At 39.0% G+C, this 21,556-nt stretch overlaps 1 protein-coding gene across 1 annotated transcript in view; it reads left to right on the plus strand.

Annotated features, from left to right (window-relative positions):
* The window catches only part of USP33 (ubiquitin specific peptidase 33), a 75,759-nt gene extending 55,280 nt beyond the window's left edge, over window positions 1-20,479 (plus strand). Inside the window, exons 17-24 of the mRNA XM_081088442.1 lie at window positions 130-310; window positions 937-1,063; window positions 2,299-2,468; window positions 4,281-4,362; window positions 5,110-5,218; window positions 11,018-11,120; window positions 18,594-18,662; window positions 19,067-20,479. Coding sequence (XP_080944568.1) covers window positions 130-310; window positions 937-1,063; window positions 2,299-2,468; window positions 4,281-4,362; window positions 5,110-5,218; window positions 11,018-11,120; window positions 18,594-18,662; window positions 19,067-19,224 — 999 coding nt within the window. The 3' untranslated portion in view covers window positions 19,225-20,479. The remainder of the gene's footprint in view (window positions 1-129; window positions 311-936; window positions 1,064-2,298; window positions 2,469-4,280; window positions 4,363-5,109; window positions 5,219-11,017; window positions 11,121-18,593; window positions 18,663-19,066) is intronic.
* Window positions 20,480-21,556: the final 1,077 nt, after the last annotated feature.

Raw genomic sequence — 21,556 nt, forward strand, 5'->3', positions numbered from 1 at the left:
TCTGGAATGAGGTTATCATAATTGCAGAACAATGTTTAACCTTAACACTTAATTCAATACGTATATTTAATAGACTCCTTTATCTAGCATATAAAGCAATAGAATCTTAATGTTGCCTTTTTCTTTTAGATTTTATGCATCCATCTCAAAAGATTCAGGCATGAACTGATGTTTTCCACCAAAATCAGTACCCATGTTTCATTTCCACTGGAAGGCCTGGATCTTCAGCCATTTCTTGCTAAAGATAGTCCAGCTCAAATTGTTACCTATGATCTTCTGTCAGTCATTTGTCATCATGGAACTGCAAGTAGTAAGTATACAGGTTTGACATATGTTCTTAGATTATATTAAAAATAGTAAACATCTGAGTTGATCTTTTAAGTAAGACCTGATTGAACCAAAGAAAACATTGTAAAAGTAGATTTTTTAAAATTTACTCTTATTTTATTTTGGTTATTAAAAACATGTTAAGCTGTGGTCGGTTGCTCAGTGGTGGGAGGCAACCAATCAATGTGATGTTTCTCTCTCTTTCTCTCCTCTCCCTCCCATTCCTCCCTTTAACTCTCTCTAGAAATCAAAGGGAAAAATATCCTTGGGTGAGGATTAAAATGAAACAAAAAGTCAAAAAATTTAGGAAATTGAATAATTTTACTCTGAAGTTGGAAATACTGGAAAACTATATTTTGTATACAATTAAATAATAAGTACTTTAACATGATCATTTTTACTCTGGGTTTTTTAAGGTTACATTTGCTATCCTTATTTGTGTTTCCTGAAGTGATGGTGGTGAGGATATATACATACTGGGGAAAAATTATAGGTCTTGCTGTATCTCAGTCTCTGCTAAGAACTTGGAATATAAAAGTAGTTTGTTTTCCATTCTTGTATTAATTGGTATTACTGAAATGATTAAAAAAATTTTTCTCTTAAATTCAGGTGGACACTATATTGCCTACTGCCGAAACAATTTAAATAATCTCTGGTATGAATTTGACGATCAGAGTGTCACTGAAGTTTCAGAATCTACTGTACAAAATGCAGAAGCTTATGTTCTTTTTTATAGGTAAGGAAGTAACTCACAGATAGGCTACTTTAATAAATAAGAAATATCTCACTTTGGGGTTATCAGTGACTTCTTAGACTTTTCAAAATGGATTGCTGCGTAAAAATTAGAAATTGTTTTACTCTCATTTGAGTATCTGAGTAAAATAAAGTGAAAGGTTGCATGCAGAATGATCCTTTAAGAAATTGTTAAATCATTTACTTGAATGGCAAAGAAAGGTACAGTTGATCCTTGAACAACATGGGTTTGAACTTTGTGGGTCTCCTGATACATGGATTGTTTTCAATACTATATTGTTTTCAATCTGAGGTTGGGAGTTATGGATGTGGAGGGCTGACTATGCATTGAGCTATGCTACTTTATTTTTTTATTTTTTATTTTTTTAAATATATTTTACTGATTTTTTACAGAGAGGAAGGGAGAGGGATAGTTAGAAACATAGATCAGCTGCCTCCTGCACACCCCTTACTGGGGATGTGCCCGCAACCAAGGTACATGCCCTTGACCGGAATTGAACCTGGGGCCTTTCAGTCTGCAGGCTGACACTCTATCCGCTGACCCAAACCAGTTAGGGCGAGCTATGCTACTTTATGTAGGGAACTTGAGCATTCACAGATTTTGTTATCTGCGGGTGGGGGGTAAGGAGGGATGCTGGAACCAATACTTTGTGGGTACCAAGGGACAACTAAATTTTTGTGAAGTCCGAAGTTATACATGAATTTCTGAATGCACAGGAGTAGGAGGGCGTGGGGTTGGGTGCCTTAATCCCCTGTGTTGTTCAGTGGTCACCTGTATTTTCTTTTAGGAATATTGGTTTTAATAAAAATAATTAGGCACTTGATGGTAGGAATTAAGTACAAAATTTTCTTCTGAAATAGCTAATAAGATATTACTATAACAATAAATCTTATACTAAGAAACATCAATTTTATAGAAGAGTAAATGCTAGCTACTGAAACAGCAAACAGAATAACTATTTAGATTGATTTTATTAACAAACATTTGTTAATTAAACGTTTATGTGGTTACCAGTAGTTAAAATACAGTATTGCCCCTAAGTTGTATAATGTAGTGTTGGAGGTTGATAGACAGTATATTTCTCCTGAATAATTCCCAAGAGCTAATAAGATTCACAGTATTAATGTGTAAAGTTTAGTAATGAAGAGGAAAGATTCACTTACTAGTCTAATGGAATAAAATGCACATTGAATTTAAAGAATCATTGTTCTTAATAGGAAGAGCAGTGAAGAGGCACAAAAAGAGAGACGAAGGATATCAAATTTGTTGAACATAATGGAACCAAGTCTCCTTCAGTTTTATATTTCTCGACAGTGGCTAAATAAATTTAAGACCTTTACTGAACCTGGCCCTATTTCAAATAATGATTTTCTCTGTATTCATGGAGGTAAGAAATTCTGTAATGGAAAGTAGTGGTAAGAATTTACTGTTAAATAATTGACATATTAGGAAAGACCCAAGAATTTTCTTCTTCCATTTATTTCTGATTTCCCCATCTGCAGTCCAACTTAAATGTGTTTCATTCACTATGGTTTCAGAAATTGGGCTTTTTCTTCTAATTATAGGCAATCTGTAGCTTCTTCATAGAACAGATAAGTATTGAGTACCTGTTCCAAACCCTGTGCTAGAACCTGAGAATAGCAAAGACACTGATTCTGTCCTCAAAGCTCTTGATTTCATAGTAGAGACAGATACATCAACAACCAGTTAAGATACACAGTGATCACTTATATTACACACTAGAGGCCCAGTGCATGAAATTCATGCACGGGTGGGGTCCCTAGGCTTGGCCAGTGATCAGGGCCAATCGGGGCCTGCCAGCGGGGGAGTAGGGACAGAGGTGGGGGGAGGGACCATGGGAGGTTGGCCACCGGTCTGAGGAGGGAGCCGACCCTCGGACCCCCTGGGAAAGGGGCCATGTCCACCGCCACCCACTCCCAGCCACCCACCCCCAATTCCCCATTCTAGCCCAGGGCTTGACCCTGATCAGGCAGTCGGGGCCTGCCAACTGCTGGAGGTTGGCTGTGGGAGTGCACTGACCACCAGGGAGCAGATCCTACATTGAGCGTCTGCCCCCTGGTGGTCAGTGCACATCATAGCGACTGGTCGTTCTGGTAGTTTGTTCGTAATGGTTGCTTAAGCTTTTATATATATAGATAATTTTTCTCACCCAGGAGGCACCCAGCTACCAGCTGTATCTGTGGCTCCTATCCCTTTTGTCTAAATGAAAGGCTCTCTCTTCTCATGAGTATAAAAATGTACTTAGAATTTAACAAAAAACCTCATATAGTTATTTGCTAAATATAATTTATGCCTTTGTGATTGGCTATGTTAATGTTTGTTCCCATGAAAAATGACACTTTAGTGTGGCACTTAATTATATTTCATGATTGAAGAATTGATATTCTCATTAATTGTTTTTTCAGTGAAATGAAGAGATAGTAGGGATATCCTGTATTGGATTTCTAAACCTTGAAAATATATCATTATGTGAATTTTTGTCTCATTTTCAAACTTGAACTACTAACATAAGGCTCCTTCTGTTCTAAATCTCCCTGTGAATCTTTTATGCCATTTGTCTGTGCCTGGCTTTTATTACATTGATTTCTGTAAGTGCCTCATTTTTTCTGCTACCTTGTAAGCTCCATGAAGGAAAGATTGTTTCTTTTTTTTTTTTTTTTTTTTAAATATATTTTATTGATTTTTTACAGAGAGGAAGGGAGAGAGATAGAGAGTTAGAAACATCGATGAGAGAGAAACATCGATCAGCTGCCTCCTGCACATCTCCCACTGGGGATATGCCCGCAACCCAGGTACATGCCCTTGACCGGAATCGAACCCGGGACCTTTCAGTCTGCAGGCCGACGCTCTATCCTCTGAGCCAAACCGGTTTCGGCGATTGTTTCTTATTTATCTTTGATTTCCCCCCAAAACATAATCAAGGCTTAGTAAAGTATACATAACTTAAATACTTGAAGATCTTGGTTGACTGATATTTCTCTATTTCAAGAAATACACTTAACTTTAGGAGCATAATCACCAAAAATGCTTATACTTATTAATTTTTAACTTTTTTGGAGGGGTTTCAAGAATAATGATGAAAAATGCCAATGATTAATCAGTTAAAAAATGAGTTTAACCTTTGAGAGTAATATAAAGCAATTAAAAATGAAATAGACCCATGTAAACATTTTTTTAGGTATTCCTCCACGAAAAGCTAGTTATATTGAAGACCTGGTTTTGATGCTGCCTCAGAACATTTGGGATAACCTATATAGCAGGTTTGTTTTTTTTAAATCAAACAATATGGTATCGCAAAAATCAGTTTGTTGTGGAACTCGTTAAAATTGGATTATTTTATATATGCTTTTTGTGTTTTATGTTGCTTAGGTAGAATATTCCCTTTTTCCTTCATTTATTCAGAGTGTGAGTCACTAGATTTTATAGCCTAGATAATTAATTCTAATTCTTACGTGCTGGTTATCTGAATCTATAAAAGTATTCTGTGATATATAACTCTTAAATTTTAAAGTTTTAAATTTTATTTTAAAGCATTCACATGTAATTTCCTTGTTGTGTTTTCCTTAGTGAAATATTGAAAATAATGTATTCCATAAATTCTTAGTTGAAAGGTCAGGGGAAGCTTCTTTCTGATTAAAAGTTGATGAAGACTATGGCTATATAAGTAAGATTTATATGTTGTATGCTAATTTTGAAAACTACCTCTTTTACTTGGTTTTGTTGTGGCTTCAAACATATTTTTGTAGCAGAAGTAATTATAAGGGAAAGTTAAAATACAGGTAAAGCAGGTTATTAGTTAATAAACTGATAAAGTCATTGACCCTGATAAACATAACGTCAAACCATTAGGATTATTTGATTTATACATTAGTTTAAATATGACTGAGAATTTTTCTGTAAGGATTTATTTACTAGGTACTTAACCATTGACTAAAAGTTGGAGACAAATTTGCTAGAGCATCAGCTTTTTTCAAGATTGTCATAATTACAAAATTTTTATGCTTTAGGTATGGAGGAGGACCAGCTGTCAACCATCTGTACATTTGTCACACTTGCCAAATTGAGGCAGAGAAAATTGAAAAAAGAAGAAAAACTGAATTGGAAATTTTTATTCGGGTAAATAAAGTGGTACTTTTCAAATAAAAAATATGCTTTAGGGTAAAGATAAAGAACTGACAACAGAATGTATTATGTTAATGAAATGATTGGATGAAAGTTGCAATCGATTTTAAGTGCTCTGATTATTTAACAGTGCAAGTCACAACAATGTAGTGAGTTAAGTTCTCTCTTTGTGGGTTTTTGTTTTCATGAATTGGTAATGAATTTTGTTTTATGGATTGGCACTGGTAAGAAATCTCCTTGTTGAAGTCGTAAATTATAGATTTCCTTAAGTTAGTGTTTTTCTGTAACTATTTTCCCAGACCGCATTCTCTACTTCCATCCCTTTGTGAAATATAATATTATTTTGTGGGACTCTCTACTTATAAAATATACCTAGTTTCCACAAAGTGAGTTTAGTATGATGTGTTCCCTGATTGCAAGCAACAGAAAGTCTGTCACAGAATCATCAGGGAGAGCTGAACAACCAGGTTTTATGGACAAGGACTAGTACAGTTCCATTTATCTAGGTTGTAAGAAGTAAGTCTCCTCAAAATGCTGCTGTCAGTAACACAGCTCCAGCTTTTCATGTATGGTCCAGATTCATCTTATTCCATCCCCCCCACCTTTTTTAAACAATGTGTTGGCATAAAAAATAACACTGGAGTACAAAAATAAGTGCCTTTGGTGGACTGGAGGTTAAGTGGAGTTTCTGAAAAATTATAAAAGCAGATAGGATCAAATTGAAGAAGTAAGCCAAAGGCCACATGAAATGACCACATAGGCTTTAGGCTTGGAAGTGGCAGATACAAATAAGGACTTCAGCATTCTCTCCCTACACCATATAAGGCAGCAAACATAAAGGTGTCTGCTTGAATAAAGCAGTGAATGTGGGCATTTGGGTCAGTTAGAGAGGGTATTCTCTTAGATAGCTTGTTATACCTAGAAAGAATTATGATTTTCTAAATTATGCATAAAATAAAATTTTCTTTGTTAATTCTCGTGAGGATATTTTTCCTTTTTTTTTTTCTTTTTTTTTAGAGAGAGAGAAAGAGAGAGAGAGAGAGAGAGAGAGAGAGAGGAAAGAAGGAGCGAGACAGAGAGAGAGAAACATTAATGTGGGAGAGGCACATTGACTGGTTGCGTCCTGCACACTCCCCGACCAGGGCTGGGGATCAAGCCTTCAACTGAGGTATGTGCCCTTGACTAGAATTGAATCTGGAACCCTTCAGTCTGCAGGTCCACATTCTATGCACTGAGCTAAACTGGCTAGGGCTAAAATAAATATTGATCCTTAGGGAGATACATAAGGATGCTGTTTCCTGAAAACAAAACTCTATAGACAGAGTGATTGAATGGCAGAATAAATAATGCTGGAGAGCAAATTAGTGTCCTGAAAGATCTAGCAAAGGGTTTCTCCTAAGATGGAGTACAAGGATAAACAGATGGAAGACAACAGTTTCAACATGTTGTATTGATATAGAATCCAATGTTTTTTTAATAGGAATTTTAGGAGAGAATATTGAGCAGGAACTACTTTTAGAGCAACATTTTAGAGAAATTTCTCAGGACTGGAGGTAAACAGATGCTTTTAAATTAATGGAGTGGCCCTAACCAGTTTCTTCAGTGGATAAAGTGTTGGCTTGCAGACTAAAGTGTCCTGGCTTCGATTCTGGTCCAGAGCACGTACCTCGGTTGCAGGAGGCAGCCAATCCATTTGTCTCTCTCACATCGATGTTTCTCCCCTCCCCCACCCCCTCTAAAAATCAATGGAAAAATATTCTTTGGTGAGAATTAAAAAACAAACAAATAAATAAAGCCAGTCTTTGAAAAAAAATCATTTAAAATTAATTAATTAGTTGATTGATTTAATTAATTAATTAATTAATTAATTAATTGAGTGATTGTACTTAACTAAAATTCAAAAAGTCCCCACCTGGACACCTAAGGAAGAAACATCCTAATGCCAGAGACAAAGTCATGAAAGTGTCCAAACCTGGTAATGCTATGAATTAAATAGATTCGTCTGGCAGAATTAGTCTGACATTACATTTCAGAAATCTCAGTTCTGTAGGGATAAGTTGTATATCACAGAAAATCCTAACTTTAATGCTATACCTTGAGACAAACATGCTTTGATTTCTTTGTTAACCATCAGGGACAGCCATGTTTTTCATTGCCTTTCGTTGTTCTATGGAAGCAGCCACTTCATGTTCCACAAAGATCCTTGACCGCAAAGAACTTACATTTAATAAATAAGTAGTACATTATATATTAAAAGGTGATGCGTTCTATGGAAATAGAAAATACCTAAAAGGATCAGAGAGATCAGGAGTACAGTGATGAGGGGTAGAGTGAGGTTCAATTATAAATAGGATGATAAAGATAGGCCTCATTGAAAAGGTGACATTTAAGCAAAGACTTGAAGGAGGTGAGGGAGATATTTAGATATTTGCAAAAGGAAGGGATAGTCATGTAAAAGCTTTGAGTGGTAGGAATGTTGTCTGCTTGGTTCTGGGAATAACAATGGTCCATGTGACCACAGTGAATAAATGAGGAAGAGAGTATTAGAAGCTGAAGTCAAATTATGGGGCCAGATCATGGAGGTACTTCTGGACGATTGATTATAAGGATCTTTGGGGGCAGTGTAGGGTTTTGACTAGATTTGATTATAGGAGAGACATGATCTGAACTTGATGTCTTCATCCACCAATAGTATGTACTGTGGGCATTTAGTTACACATCATGAAATATTTTTAGGCATCTCACTATCTTTTCACCCTATTACAATTAGATAAATTCCAAATATCCTTCATTTTCCTCAGGCACTGTTGCCTCTACCTCTCTTACTATACCAGTTTTTCTGTCAACTGGTTTCTTTAGTTGAAAGCAGAAATGGCTAATTTAAGCAAAAAAAAAAAAAAAATTATTGAAAAGAAAAATTGAATAGCCACACCTCCAGATATTCAGGAACCAAGGTATTCCTAGTATACAGCTAACAAAATTGGCATTGGAAAGACCCCCTTCTAACCATTAGGTCACTTCTCTGAAGATTTCCATTTCTAATAGAGTTTTGCCTTGGTTGAGTCACATACCCATTCCTTAGATCTTAGGACTAGAGGAAGGAGTGGAACATCTTTGGGGTCTGTACCACCACTTTTGAGAATTTATCCTATACATATATGTATACTAGAGGTCCGGTGCACAAAAATTTGTGCACTCGGGGGGAAGGGGGGGTCCCTCAGCCTGGCCTGTGCCCTTTCGCAGTCTGGGACCCCTCGGGAGATAACGCCCTGCTGGCTTAGGCCTGTTCCCAGGTGGCAGAGGGCAGGCCCAATACCTAGGTGCAGCCCCTGGTCAGGCTCAGAGCAGGGCTGATTGGGGAGTTGGGACGCCGCCCCTTGTCATGCACAGAGCAGGGCGGATTGGGAGGTTGTGATGCCACCCTCAGTCACGCACAGGGTAGGGCCGATTGGGGGGTTGGGGCACCGCCCCCTGTCACACTCAAGGCAGGGTCCATGGGGAGGTTGCGGCGCCACCCCCTGTCACGCACAGAGCAGGGCCAATCCAGGGGTTGGGGCACTGCCCCTTGTCACGCACAGAGCAGGGCCCATCAGGGGTGTTGGGGCTCCTTACCCTGTCACGCACAGAGCAGGGTCGATCAGGGGGTTGGGGAGCTCCCACATGTCACACACAGAGCAGGGCCCATCAAGGGGGTTGGGGAGCTCCCCCCGTCACACACAGAGCAGGGTCGATCAGGGGGTTGGGGAGCTCCCCCCTGTCACGCACAGAGCAGGGCCCATCAGGGGGTTGGGGAGCTCCCTCCTGTCACACACAGAGCAGGGCCCATCAGGGGGTTGAGGAGCTCCCCCCTGTCACTCACAGAGTAGGGCCGATAGCGGAGTTGGGGCACCGCCCCCTGTCACACACAGAGCAGGGCGGATCAGGGGGTTGGGGCACCGCCCTCTGTCACCCACAAAGCAGGGCCGATCAGGGGGTTGGGGCGGCGCCACTGTCACACACAGAATTGCAGGGCGATCAGGGGGTTGGGGAGCTCCCCCGTATCAGGCACAGAGCAGGGCTGATCAGGAGGTTGGGGCGCCTTCCCCTGTCACGAACAGAGCAGGGCGGATAGGGAGGTTGTGGCCCTGCCCCCTGTCACACACAGAGCCGCAGGGCGATTAGGGGGTTTGGGCGCTGCCCCGTCACGCTGATCCCGGTGCCAGGAGGCCTCGCGGCTCTGCTGATCCCGGTGCTGGGAGGCCTCGCGGCTCTGCTGATCCCGGTCCTGGGAGGCATATTACCCTTTTACTATATAGGATAGAGGCCTGGTGCATGGGTGGGGCTGGCTGGTTTGCTCTAAAGGGTGTCCTGGATCAGGGTGTGGGTCCCCACTGGGGTGCCTGGCCAGCCTGGGTGAGGGGATGATGGCTGTTTGCAGCTGGTCACACACCCTTCAGGGTGGGGGTCCCCACTGGGGTGCCTGGCCAGTCTGGGTGAGGGGCTGAGGGCTGAAGCTCCCAACTGCTCCTTTTCTTCTTCTTTTTTTTTATTCTGGGCCAGCTTTAGCTCTGGCTCCAGCTCTGAGGCCTCTGCTGCTGAAAGCAGGTATCTGGTTTGTTTGGGTTCTATAATCGAAACAATGTATAACTCCAGCTCTGAGATCCCTGAAAGCAGGTTTCTGGGGTTTTGTTTAGCTTCTATATTTGTTACAATGTTTCAAACTGCAGGCTCAGAGGCTGGCAAGGCAGGCGGGGAATGTTGGTTTCCTCCGTCACTGAAGCAAGCAAGCCTCATGTTAGTTTCAAGCTGCCTGGCTGCCGGCTGCCATCTTGGCTGGCAGTTAATTTGCATATCGCCCTGATTAGCCAATGGGAAGGGTAGCGGTTGTACGCTAATTACCATGTTTCTCTTTTATTAGATAGGATTGCCTGTGAAATGACATAGATAAGATCATTCATTGCCGCATGGTGTTTGTAATTGCAACATGTCCACTAGTATCTTAAGTGAACACAAGTAATACATAGACAGTGGCTATTGTATGTTTAAATAAAATTTATTATCAGATTTTTTTTCTTTTTTGTTAATCCTCACCCGAGGATATTTTTCCATTTATTTTTTGAAAATGGAAGAGGGGGAGGACAGAGAGAGAAACATCGATGTGAGAGAGACATCGATAGGTTGCCTCCCACATTGCACCCCTACCGGGACCATCTGGGGATCATGCCCTTGACAGAAATTGAACTCGAGACTCTGTAGTCCATGGGCTGATGCTCAATCCACCGAGCCAAACCAGCTAGGGCCATCATATTTTTAATATATATGTAGAGTAGTTATTGTTTTGAAGACTTTGCCTTGAATGTCTTCACCTATCCAATATTTTATGTCCCTTCAGTTTGTACTTGCTAAAATTTAAGACATAACCTATAATTGTGTTTTAAAAAAAAAAATATATATATATATATATATTTTTTTTAATTAATTTCAGGAAGAGAGAGAGAGACAGACATCAATGATGGCTGCCTCCTGCATGTCCCAGCCCTCAACCTGGGCATGTGCCCTGACTAGGAATCAAACCAGGGACCTCCTGGTTCATAGGTTGACACTCAACCTCTAAGCTATACCTGCTGGGCTAGAATTGTTTTTTAATAGATGTTGTCATGTATGCTAGTACTAAAATAACTTAGCGTCAGTGTACACATTCTTCGTGTATGAGAAACTGGCTTTATCAGAGACTGAAGTAGGATGATTGTATTGTTCTGCTATAAAGCAAGTTCTAAATATTAGGTGACTGATTTTTTTCCTCCCTACATATAGCTCAACAGAGCATTCCAAGAGGAGGACTCTCCAGCTACTTTTTATTGCATCAGTATGCAGTGGTTTAGAGAATGGGAAAGTTTTGTGAAGGGTAAAGATGGAGGTAAGTGGTTAACTAAAAAATGAAATTCTTTGCAGATTTTTTTTTATTTTTTTTAATATGTTTTTTTTCTTTTATTTTATTTTTAGAGAGAGAGGAAGGAAGAGGGAGAGAAAGATAGAAACAACAATGATGAGATAGAATCATTGATTGCCTCCTGCATGCCCCACACTGGGGATGGAGCCCGCAACCCAGGCATATGCCTCCACCGGGAATCAAACCATGACCTCCTGGCTCATAGGTCGACACTCAACCACTGAGCCACGGGGCCGAGCCGATTTTTTATTTATTTAACAAATATTTTTTGGATATCTATATACACTTGGGATTACATCAGTAAACAAGATGGACAAAGATTCTAGCCCTCAGGGAATCTTATATTCTAGTTTATATTCTGGTTCTGGGAATTTTTAAATCTGTTTCATCAATTATACTCATAGCAAGAATAAAGGAAGTAAACAAAATTAGTCTGTGATCTTAATATTGAAGTTAAAAAAAATCCACCAACAATAAATAAGATTGGTTAAATTATGGTTTGTGCATTATAATGGGATACTATATGGACTTTACAAATAATTTTTGTGACAGTATTTAGTAATTTAAAAATAAAGGTGTTACTGATACATAAAAAAATTGCAATACAGTATGCATAGTTTGAACCTTTTGTATTAAAAAATAGGCAAACATATGCAAAGGCAAAAGACCACACAGATACTAAAACAGTTTGCCTATCTTCTTATAGCAGCATTACGGTCTATTGTCTTCCTTGTACCTTTTTTCTCTAGCTTTTGATAATGACCATGCACTGTACTTTTGTATTCAAGTGGAAAACAAATAAGGTGTTTTCTTAAATTAAAAAAGGGTACCTTTTGGTGGGGTGAAACAAAAGGTAAAGAGATTAAGCAAAAAAAGAAAAATATATTCACATAACACACAGACAACAGTATAGTGATAGCCTGAGGGAAGGGTGTTGGAGGCGGTGGGAGAGCAAATGGGATAAATGGGAATAGAAAGAGACTTTGGGTGATGGGTATACAATGTAGTGTGCAGATGATTTATTGAGTTGTACACTTGAAACCTGTAGGGGTTTTTTAACCAATGTCAACCCAATAAATTCAATTCAATTAAAAAAGATGCATTCCAACATTTTATTTTATAAAGCTCTTAATGGTTATAGTTTAAGTAATGGTAATCTGAAACAAATTAAGAATGTATCATTTCTTTTTTTTTTAAGGTATTACAAATGTGTCCTCATCCTCCCCCATTCTTCCTCCACCCCCCCCCCCCCATGCTCCATCCCCCTGTTGTCCATGTCCATTGGTTTGGCTTATATGCATGCATACAAGTCCTTTGGTTGATCTCTTCCCCTTACTCCCACCCTCCCCTACTTTCCCTCTGGGGATTAATAGTCTGATTACTGTTTCTCTGTCTTTGGATCTGTCCCTGTTCATCAGTCTATGTTGTTCTTTATATTCCACAAATGAGTGAGATCATGTGGTATTTATATTTCTCTGACTGGCTTATTTCACTTAGCATAATGCTCTCCAGTTCCATCCATGCTGTTGCAAAAGGCAAGAGTTCCTTCTTTTTTACCGCAGCGTAGTATTGCATTGTGTAGATGTACTACAGTTTTTTAATCCACTCATCTGCTGATGGGCACTTAGGCTGTTTCCAAATATTAGCTATGGTAAATTGTGCTGCTATATACATAGGGGTGCATATATCCTTTCTGATTGGTGTTTCTGGTTTCTTGGGATATATTCCTAGAAGTGGGATCACTGGATCAAATGGGAGTTCCATTTTTAGGTTTTTGAGGAAGCTCCATACTGTTCTCCACAATGGCTGCACCAGTCTGCATTCCCCCCAGCAGTGCACGAGTGTTCCTTTTTCTCCACATCCTTTCCAACACTTGTTTGTTGATTTGTTGATGATCGCCATTCTGACAGGTGTGAGATGATACCGCATTGTTGTTTTGATTTGCATCTCTTGTATAATTAGTGACTTTGAGCATGTTTTCATGTCTTTCGGCCTTCTGTATGTCCTCTTTCCAAAAGTGTCTATCTAGGTCCGTTGCCCATTTTTTGATTGGATTGTTTATCTTCCTATTCTTAAGTTTCATCATGAGTTCCCTGTAAATGTTGCAGATTAAACCCTTATCGGTGATAACATTGGCAAATATGTTCTCCCATGCAGTGGGTCTTCTTGTTGTTTTGTTGATGGTTTCCTTTGCTGAGCAAAAGCTTTTTATTTTGATGTAGTTGCATTTGTTTATTTTCTCTTTAGTTTCCATTGCCCTAGGAGCATTATCAGAGAAGAAATTCCTTCGGCATAGGTTTGCAATTTTGCTGCCTGTGGATTCCTCTAGTATTTTTATGGTTTTCCGTCTTACGTTTAAGTCTTTTATCCATTTTGAGTTTATTTTTGTGTATGGTGTGAGTTGGTGATCTAGTTTCATCTTTTTGCATGTATCTGTCCACTTTTCCCAACACCATTTATTGAAGAGACTGTCTTGACTACATTATAAGCTCTTGTCTCCTTTGTCGAGTATTAATTGGGCATAGTGGTTTGGGTCGATTTTTGGGGTCTCTATTCTATTCCATTGATCTGTATGTCTGTTCTTGTGTCAGTACCAAGCCGTTTTAAGAACAGTGGCTTTGTAATACAGTTTGATATCTGGTATTGAGATCCCACCTACTTTGTTCTTCATTCTCAGGATTGCTGCAGCTATTCGGGGTCTTTTTTTATTCCTGATGAATTTTTGGAATGTTTGTTCTAGATCTGTGAAATATGCCATTGGTAATTTAATGGGGATTGCATGGAATCTATAGATTGCTTTGGGTAGCATGGACATTTTGATGATGTTGATTCTACCAGTCCATGAACACGGTATGTTCTTCCATCTGTTTATGTCTTCCTCTATATCTTTTTTCAGTGTCCTGTAGTTCTTTGCATATAAGTCTTTTACCTCCTTAGTTAAGTTTATTCCTACGTATCTTAATTTTTTTGGTGCGATGGTAAATGGGATTGTTTTTTTAGTCTTTCTTTCTGTAAGTTCACTATTGGTGTATAGAAATGCCTTAGATTTCTTGGCGTTAATTTTGTATCCTGCTACATTGCCGAATTCATTTATTAAGTCTAATAATTTTTTTGATGGAGTCTTTAGGGTTTTTTATGTATAATATGTCATCTGCAAATAAGGACAGTTTTACTTCTTTTCCAATTTGGATGCCTTTTATTTCTTCTTCTTGTCTGATAGCAATGGCTAGTACTTCCAGTACTATGTTGAACAGGAGTGGTGAGAGGAGGCATCCCTGTCTTGTTCCTGTTCTTAGGGGGAATGGTTTTAGTTTTTGCCCATTGAGTATGATGTTGGCTGTGGGTTTGTCATATATGGCTTTTATTATGTTGAGGTATGATCCTTCTATTCCTACCTTGCTGAGAGTTTTTATCAAGAAAGGGTGTTGGATCTTGTCAAATGCTTTTTCTGCATCAATTGATATGACCATGTGGTTTTTATCTCTCAATTTGTTTATGTGATGTATTACGTTTATTGATTTGTGGCTATTGTACCATCCTTGCATCCCTGGGATAAATCCTACTTGGTCATGGTGTATGATCTTTCTGATGTACTGCTGGATCCGATTTGCTAAGGTTTTGTTGAGAATTTTGGCATCTATGTTCATGAGGGATATTGGCCTGTAATTCTCTTTCATTGTGTTGTCTTTACCTGGTTTTGGTATTAGGGTGATGCTGGCTTCATAGAATGAGCTTGGAAGTGTTCCTTCCTCTTGAATTTTTTGGAATAGTCTGAGGAGGATAGGTTTTTAGTTCTTCCTTGAATGCTTGGTAAAACTTCCCTGTGAAGCCGTCTGGCCCCGGGCTTTTGTTTGCTGGAAGCTTTTTGATTACTGCTTCAATTTCTTCCATAGTTATTGGCCTATTGAGATTTTTAGATTCTTCCTGATTGAGTTTTGGAATGTTGTATTTTTCTAGGAATATGTCCATTTCCTCCAGGTTGTCTAGTGTGTTGGAGTAGAGTTGTTCATAGTATTTTCTAACAATCCTTTGTATTTCTGTGGGGTCTGTAGTTATTTTGCCTCTATCATTTCTGATTTTGTTTATTTGGGTCCTCATCCTTTGTTTCTTGGTCAGCCTGGCTAGAGGTTCATCAATCTTGTTTATCCTTTCAAAGAACCAGCTCTTGATTTTGTTGATTTTTTTGTTCGGTTTTTTTTTTTTTTTTTTTTTTTTTTGCCTCTGTCATTTATGTCCACTCTGATCTTTATTATTTCCTTCCTTTTGCTTACGCTGGGATTTTCTTGTTGCTCTCTTTCTAACTCTTTGAGTTGTAGGGTTAGGTCATTTATTCTCATTGTTTCTTGTTTCTTGCAGTAGGCTTGTAGAGCTATGAATTTCCCTCTCAAGACTGCTTTTGCTGTGTCCCATAGGTTTTGGATTGTTGTGTTTTCATTGTCGTTTGTTGCCATGATGTTTTTTATTTCTTCTTTGATCTCTCTGGTAACCCAGTCATTGTTTAATAGCATGCTATTTAGTCTCCATGTGTTTGATTTTTTTGGATTGTTTTTATTGTAGTTGATTTCCAGTTTTATGCCATTGTGATCTGAGAAGATGCTTAATATGATTTCAGTCTTCTTGAATTTGAAGAGACTTTGCCTGTGACCCAATATATAGTCTATCTTTGAAAATGACCCATGTGCACTTGAGAAGAATGTATATTTGGGGTGAAATGTTCTGAAGAGGTCAATTAATTCCACCTGATCTAGTGAGTCATTTAGGATTGATGTTTCTTTGCTGATTTTTTGTTTAGAGGATTTGTCCAATGGTGATAGTGGGGTGTTAAAGTCCCCTACTATGATTGTATTGCTGTCAATCTCTCCCTTGATCTCCTCCAGAAGATTTCTTATGTATTTGGGTGCTCCTATATTGGGTGCGTATATGTTTACCAGAGTTATTTCTTCTTGTTGGATTGCTCCCTTTAGTATTATGAAGTGGCCTTCCTTATCTCTTGTTATGTCCTTCACTTTGAGATCTAATTTGTCAGATATAAGTATTGCTACCCCGGCTTTTTTTCCGTTTCCTATCACCTGAAAAACCTTTTTCCATCCCTTCACCATCAGTCTGTGTGCGTCTTTTTTTCTGAGGTGGGTTTCCTGTAGACAGCAGATATATGAGTCATGTTTTCTTATCCACTCAGTTACCCTATGTCTTTTGGGGCATTTAATCCATTTACATTTAAAGTTATTATTGATAGATAGTTGTTTGTTGCCATTTTTATTCTTTACCCCTGTGTTCCTTTTTTGTTTCCTATTTTTTCTTTTTACAGCAGACCCTTTAGCATTTCTTGCATTGCTGGTTTGGTGGTAATAAACTCCCGTAGTCCTTTTTTGTCTGTGAAGCTCCTGATTTCACCCTCAATTTTGATTCATAGCCTTGCTGGGTACAGTATACTTGGATTCAGACCCTTCCTTTGCATGACTGTATATTTAATTCCATTCCCTTTTTGCCTGATGTGTTTCTGTTGAGAAATAGTCGCTAGTCTGATGGGGGATCCTTTGTAGGTAACTTTCTGTCTCTCTTTGGCTGCTTTTAAGATTCTTACTTTGTCATTGGTGTTTGCCAGTTTAATTATAATGTGCCTTGGCGTTGGTCTTTTGGGGTTCATTTTGTTTGGGACTTTGTGAGCTTCTTGGATTTGTGTGAGTTTTTTCTTCCCTATATCAGGGAAGTTTTCTGTCATTATTTTTTCAAACAGGTTTTCTATTCCTTGCTCAGTTTCCTCTCCTTCTGGCACCCCTATTATGCGGATGTTGTTTTGTTTCATGTTGTCCCAGAGTTCTCTTAGGCTCTCCTCCTGCTTTTTAATTTTTTTTTCTAGAAGCTGCTCTGCTTGGGTATTTTTTCCTACCTTGTCTTCTAGCTCAGTGATGCGGTCCTCTGCTTCTTCTAGTCTACTGTTGATGCTTTCTATTGAGTTCTTTATAGCAGTGATGTCATTTTTCATTTCTTCTTGGTTTTTCTTCATTTCCTCTTGGTTCTTACACATATTATTGAATTTGTCTTCCATTCTTTTCATCCACCTTATGACCATTTCTCTGAATTCTTTCTCTGACGGGTTGCTTGCCTCCATTTCGTTTACTTCCTTTTCTGGTGATGCCGGTTTTTCTTTCATATGCGGGCTTTTTCTTTGTCTCCCTATGATCTCTCTTCTCCAGGTGTTTGGTCATGTAGTTCTCTCTCTTTCCGCGAGGAGAAGCAGGGCTCCTCTGAGTCCAAGTAGTCGCGCTGCTTGAGATCCGGTGTTTCCGGGTTAGTAGCCGATCTCTGGATGCCGTGGATGCCCTTACTACTTTAATCTGTTGCACAGGGCACTTCTCGGAGAGACCCCCTCACCTGACTTGCGAGCGTTCCCCTGTACTCAAGTCCCTGAATCTGGGTCGCCAGATGTAAATATGTCTCTCTTCTCCATGTCCAGCGTGGCTGGAGAGCGGTCTGGTTCTTGAGTAGGGGCAGCTGGGATTGAGAAAATGAAAGAAAGAAACAGACACAGAGATGGAAGGAAAAAGCTGGGGCTGGGTGGGACCACTGTCCTCTGACTGGGACAGAGATGGGAACAGGGACCTATCATTTCTTTTTTAATTACAAAGGAATTGTTCTTTTATAGAATTTAAAGTGCAATGGATCCATCTAAGCCAGTGGTTCTCAACCTTCCTAATGCCGCGACCCTTTAATACAGTTCCTCATGTTGTGGTGACCCCAATTTCATTGTTACAAATTGAACATAATTAAAGCATAGTGATTAATCACAAAAACAATATGTAATTATACATGTGTTTTCTGATGGTCTTAGGCAGCCGTGGGGAAACTACGACCCGCGGGCTGGATCTGGCCCGCTTGAAATGAATAAAACTATTGAAAAAAAAAAACCGTACCCTTTTATGTAATGATGTTTACTTTGAATTTATATTAGTTCACACAAACACTCCATCCATGCTTTTGTTCCGGCCCTCCTGTCCAGTTTAAGAACCCATTGTGGCCCTCGAGTCAAAAAGTTTGCCCACCCCTGGTCTTAGGCCACCCCTGTGAAAGGGTCATTCGACCTCCAAAGGGGTCACGACTCACAGGTTGAGAATCGCTGATCTAAGTAATAAATGTTATATTTTAAAAACAACAGCAACAAAAGTGCAATTGATAGCTAAGAAATCATTTCTATTAGATTTTGGATGGTAGTGAGAGAGCCTCTCTCTCTTCCTGAATCTGTTTTGGGGGAGATAAGACACACACAAAAAGAAGTTCAGAAGACAGTTAAGAATTGTCTATAATAATTTGACTAAAAAAAAATCAATCTGATTATACAGTTATGTCCTTCAGTTATTTCAGACACAGAAATATGTAATTCTTTGATGCATTTATATGAAAAGTGTGCATCTTGATCATTTGTTTTTCGTTTTAACTTAGATCCTCCAGGTCCTATTGATAACACTAAAATTGCAGTCACTAAATGTGGCAGTGTGATGCTCAGGCAAGGTAAGTTCGACTACCATTTACTTGTTGGTAATTTGTTACTGTTAAGAACATGGAGTCACTAGCCTTCTATGCCACTTTTTAACCCAGCTTAATGATATAATTCATTAATGAAGTAGGACAAATAGTGGGAAAACTCCCAGTCTTTAATTTTTCTGAGGAAGGGTTTTACAGCTGTTGATAGGAGCTAGAAAAAAAGGATCTCCGACTTTTTAAGACAGACCATAAAGTTGCAGCTTATAACAATATGAGCTGGTAGTTTGAAGAGTCTGTTCCAAAAGTTATTGATATTCATGCTTTTGGGGCAGGTGTGTGTGTGTGTGTGTGTGTGTGTGTGTGTTACATTTTGAAAGCTTTTGCAATATGAATTTGTAAATATTATTCTTTCACTGTACAATTAATTTTAGGAGCAGATTCTGGTCAAATTTCTGAAGAAACATGGAATTTTCTACAGTCTATATATGGTGGAGGCCCTGAAGTTATCCTACGACCTCCCGTTGTTCATGTTGATCCGGATATAATACAAGCAGAAGAAAAAATTGAAGTAGAAACTCGGTCTTTGTAATTTTGAGGATATAGAGTGTTCTAATGAGAAATCATTTTCACTTCCCCTGTCATATATACATGCAGAAACATTCCTAAAAGCATGTTTATTTTCTTGATTTTTAATATATTATCTCTTAGTCATTTTTACTGGGCATTATGGAAAAAGTTGTTAAAATGTTTAATAAACTACAGGTTGGTATGTTAAATGCTTTAACTTACCATAGTCTTTCAGTGTAATATTTTTGAAAAGAGAGGAATAATTATGATCATTTGGTAATCAGTAGATTATCTTTGATCTTTATACTACATGCAGATCCACAGTATCCTTTATAGTTTTGTAAATAATTTTGCTTTGAAAACTTTTTCATTACCCTAAACCATTATAACTCTGACCAATCTTTTCAGTTTTCCAAAAATCTTAATTTAATTGTGTAATTTTGACATGGCTTCGTATAATATAGAGCCTATTTTAAATCGAGAGTCGTAGTCAGACAAAAGTTAATTTCCTAAAGCTCAGGAAACGTTAGGGTGTCACTTCTTTTGCACTGCAGCACATAAACTAGCATATTAATATTAAAAATGTCTTTTTGAATGTATCAAGGATTTATTTAGTTTGAGTGGAATTTGTGTAAGGAGATATCAGTAACTTATTGCCTCTTATACTGTAAAATATTAAAGTTCAATTCCTTTCTATAACCCTCGATAGAATTCATTATTATCAGTAAAAAGCTTAGTTTTTAGGGCACTTTATTTTGAGAGCATGAGTATGGAATGTGTCAGTGAGATTGTTTATAAAGCTGAAGCCACTTGCAAAATGATTTTTTAAATGAAATGCATAAAGTCATTGATTAATACAGTATGCACTGCTATTTGCTTGATTATGTGATGTCAAAGGTTTAACTATATTCCAACTGCAGAAACAAACTGGATTACTTTAATATGGTGAATAGCATTCATGATGGCTTTGTTTTGGTTGGGGGCATCTGCCACAAACTAAAACTGTGCTGTTTAAATTAGTTCAATAAAAATGATTTTAAAATGGATAACTTGCATATTGAGATTATTTGATAGGCATTAATAGCGAAGGCTCTGAAGTGTTAATATTAATGTCTTTATATTATTTCTTAATCAGAAGTATGCAAAATAAGTCATTTATTGTAAAGTTCTGATGTTTAATGAAATGATGAGCTTATTAGCCATTACGTCTATTTGAATTTTTTAAAATGTATATTGTCTTTAGTTTTCTTCTTTATAATTATACTATGATCCTCTTCAAGGACTGCATGATGTTATTAATCTGTCTCTGAATCACCAGTTTAGTGAAACTCCTGTCACTTAAGAGATAATCAAAAAAGTATTTTTAATAGTGCTTGCCCTTCACTGAATATTTATGACGTTTCAGCCATTACACCCTATGATTTAGGTAAAGTGGCTTACCCTAAGTCATACAGCAAAGAAAGGCAGATGTGAGACTCCAGCTCAAGTCAGTGTAAGTTCATCAGTGCTCTTATGTACCATGATATATTATCTTTCCAATGAATTCTTTTGAAAACAGGTTATAGTATTAGTCATATTCATTAATAGCATTTGTCATTGGGATATATAATATGATTAAGAATACTGGTCTCTAAGAGCTTATATAATTTTACTAGAGGCCCAGTGCATGAAATTCAGGCACTGGTAGGGTCCCAGGCGGCTGCCAGCTGGGTACTCCTTCCCTTCCCCTGGCCGCCTGCTCCACACTGCTGCCGCTGGTTGCCACCTGCAGGGGCCGATCACCCCACCACCACCCAGCTCCTAGGTGTTGAGAGAGCCTCGCGGCAGCCCCACACCCCCACTGCTGCCACTGGTCACTGCCTCGGGGGACCCATTCGCCCCACTGATCGCGCTGCCACCCCCCATCACCACCGCCCAGCTCCCAGCAGGGCAGTGGCCCTACCCACGCTGCTGCTGCTGGTCGCCCTGCAATCAGATCGGCAGGGCATTGGGCCCCCACCTGGCTCCCTCAGCACCTGGGAGCCTGGCGGCAGCGGGGCAATCAAATCAGTGGAGCGATCAGCCCCTCCCGGTGACCAGTGGCTTGCATCCACCTTGGCCTGGTGCCGCCCACTCACTTGCTCCGCCATCTCACCCAGGTCCTGCTCTCACCGGGGCCTGCAGCATCTCCACTGCTGCCTGCTGCCAGCATCATGTTGCCAATGCCCGCCATGTTCTACGCCGCCCCCTGGTGGTCAGTGCCCATCATAGTAAGCGGTTGAACTGGCAGAACTCCCAGTCAAGGGGACAGTTTGCATGTTAGGCTTTTATTATATAGGATTTTACACTTTAATCCTCAAAATACATTAACTATA

The sequence above is a fragment of the Myotis nattereri genome (assembly GCF_964212035.1).
Source record: "Myotis nattereri genome assembly, chromosome: 3".
In the NCBI taxonomy this organism is placed as follows: domain Eukaryota; kingdom Metazoa; phylum Chordata; class Mammalia; order Chiroptera; family Vespertilionidae; genus Myotis; species Myotis nattereri.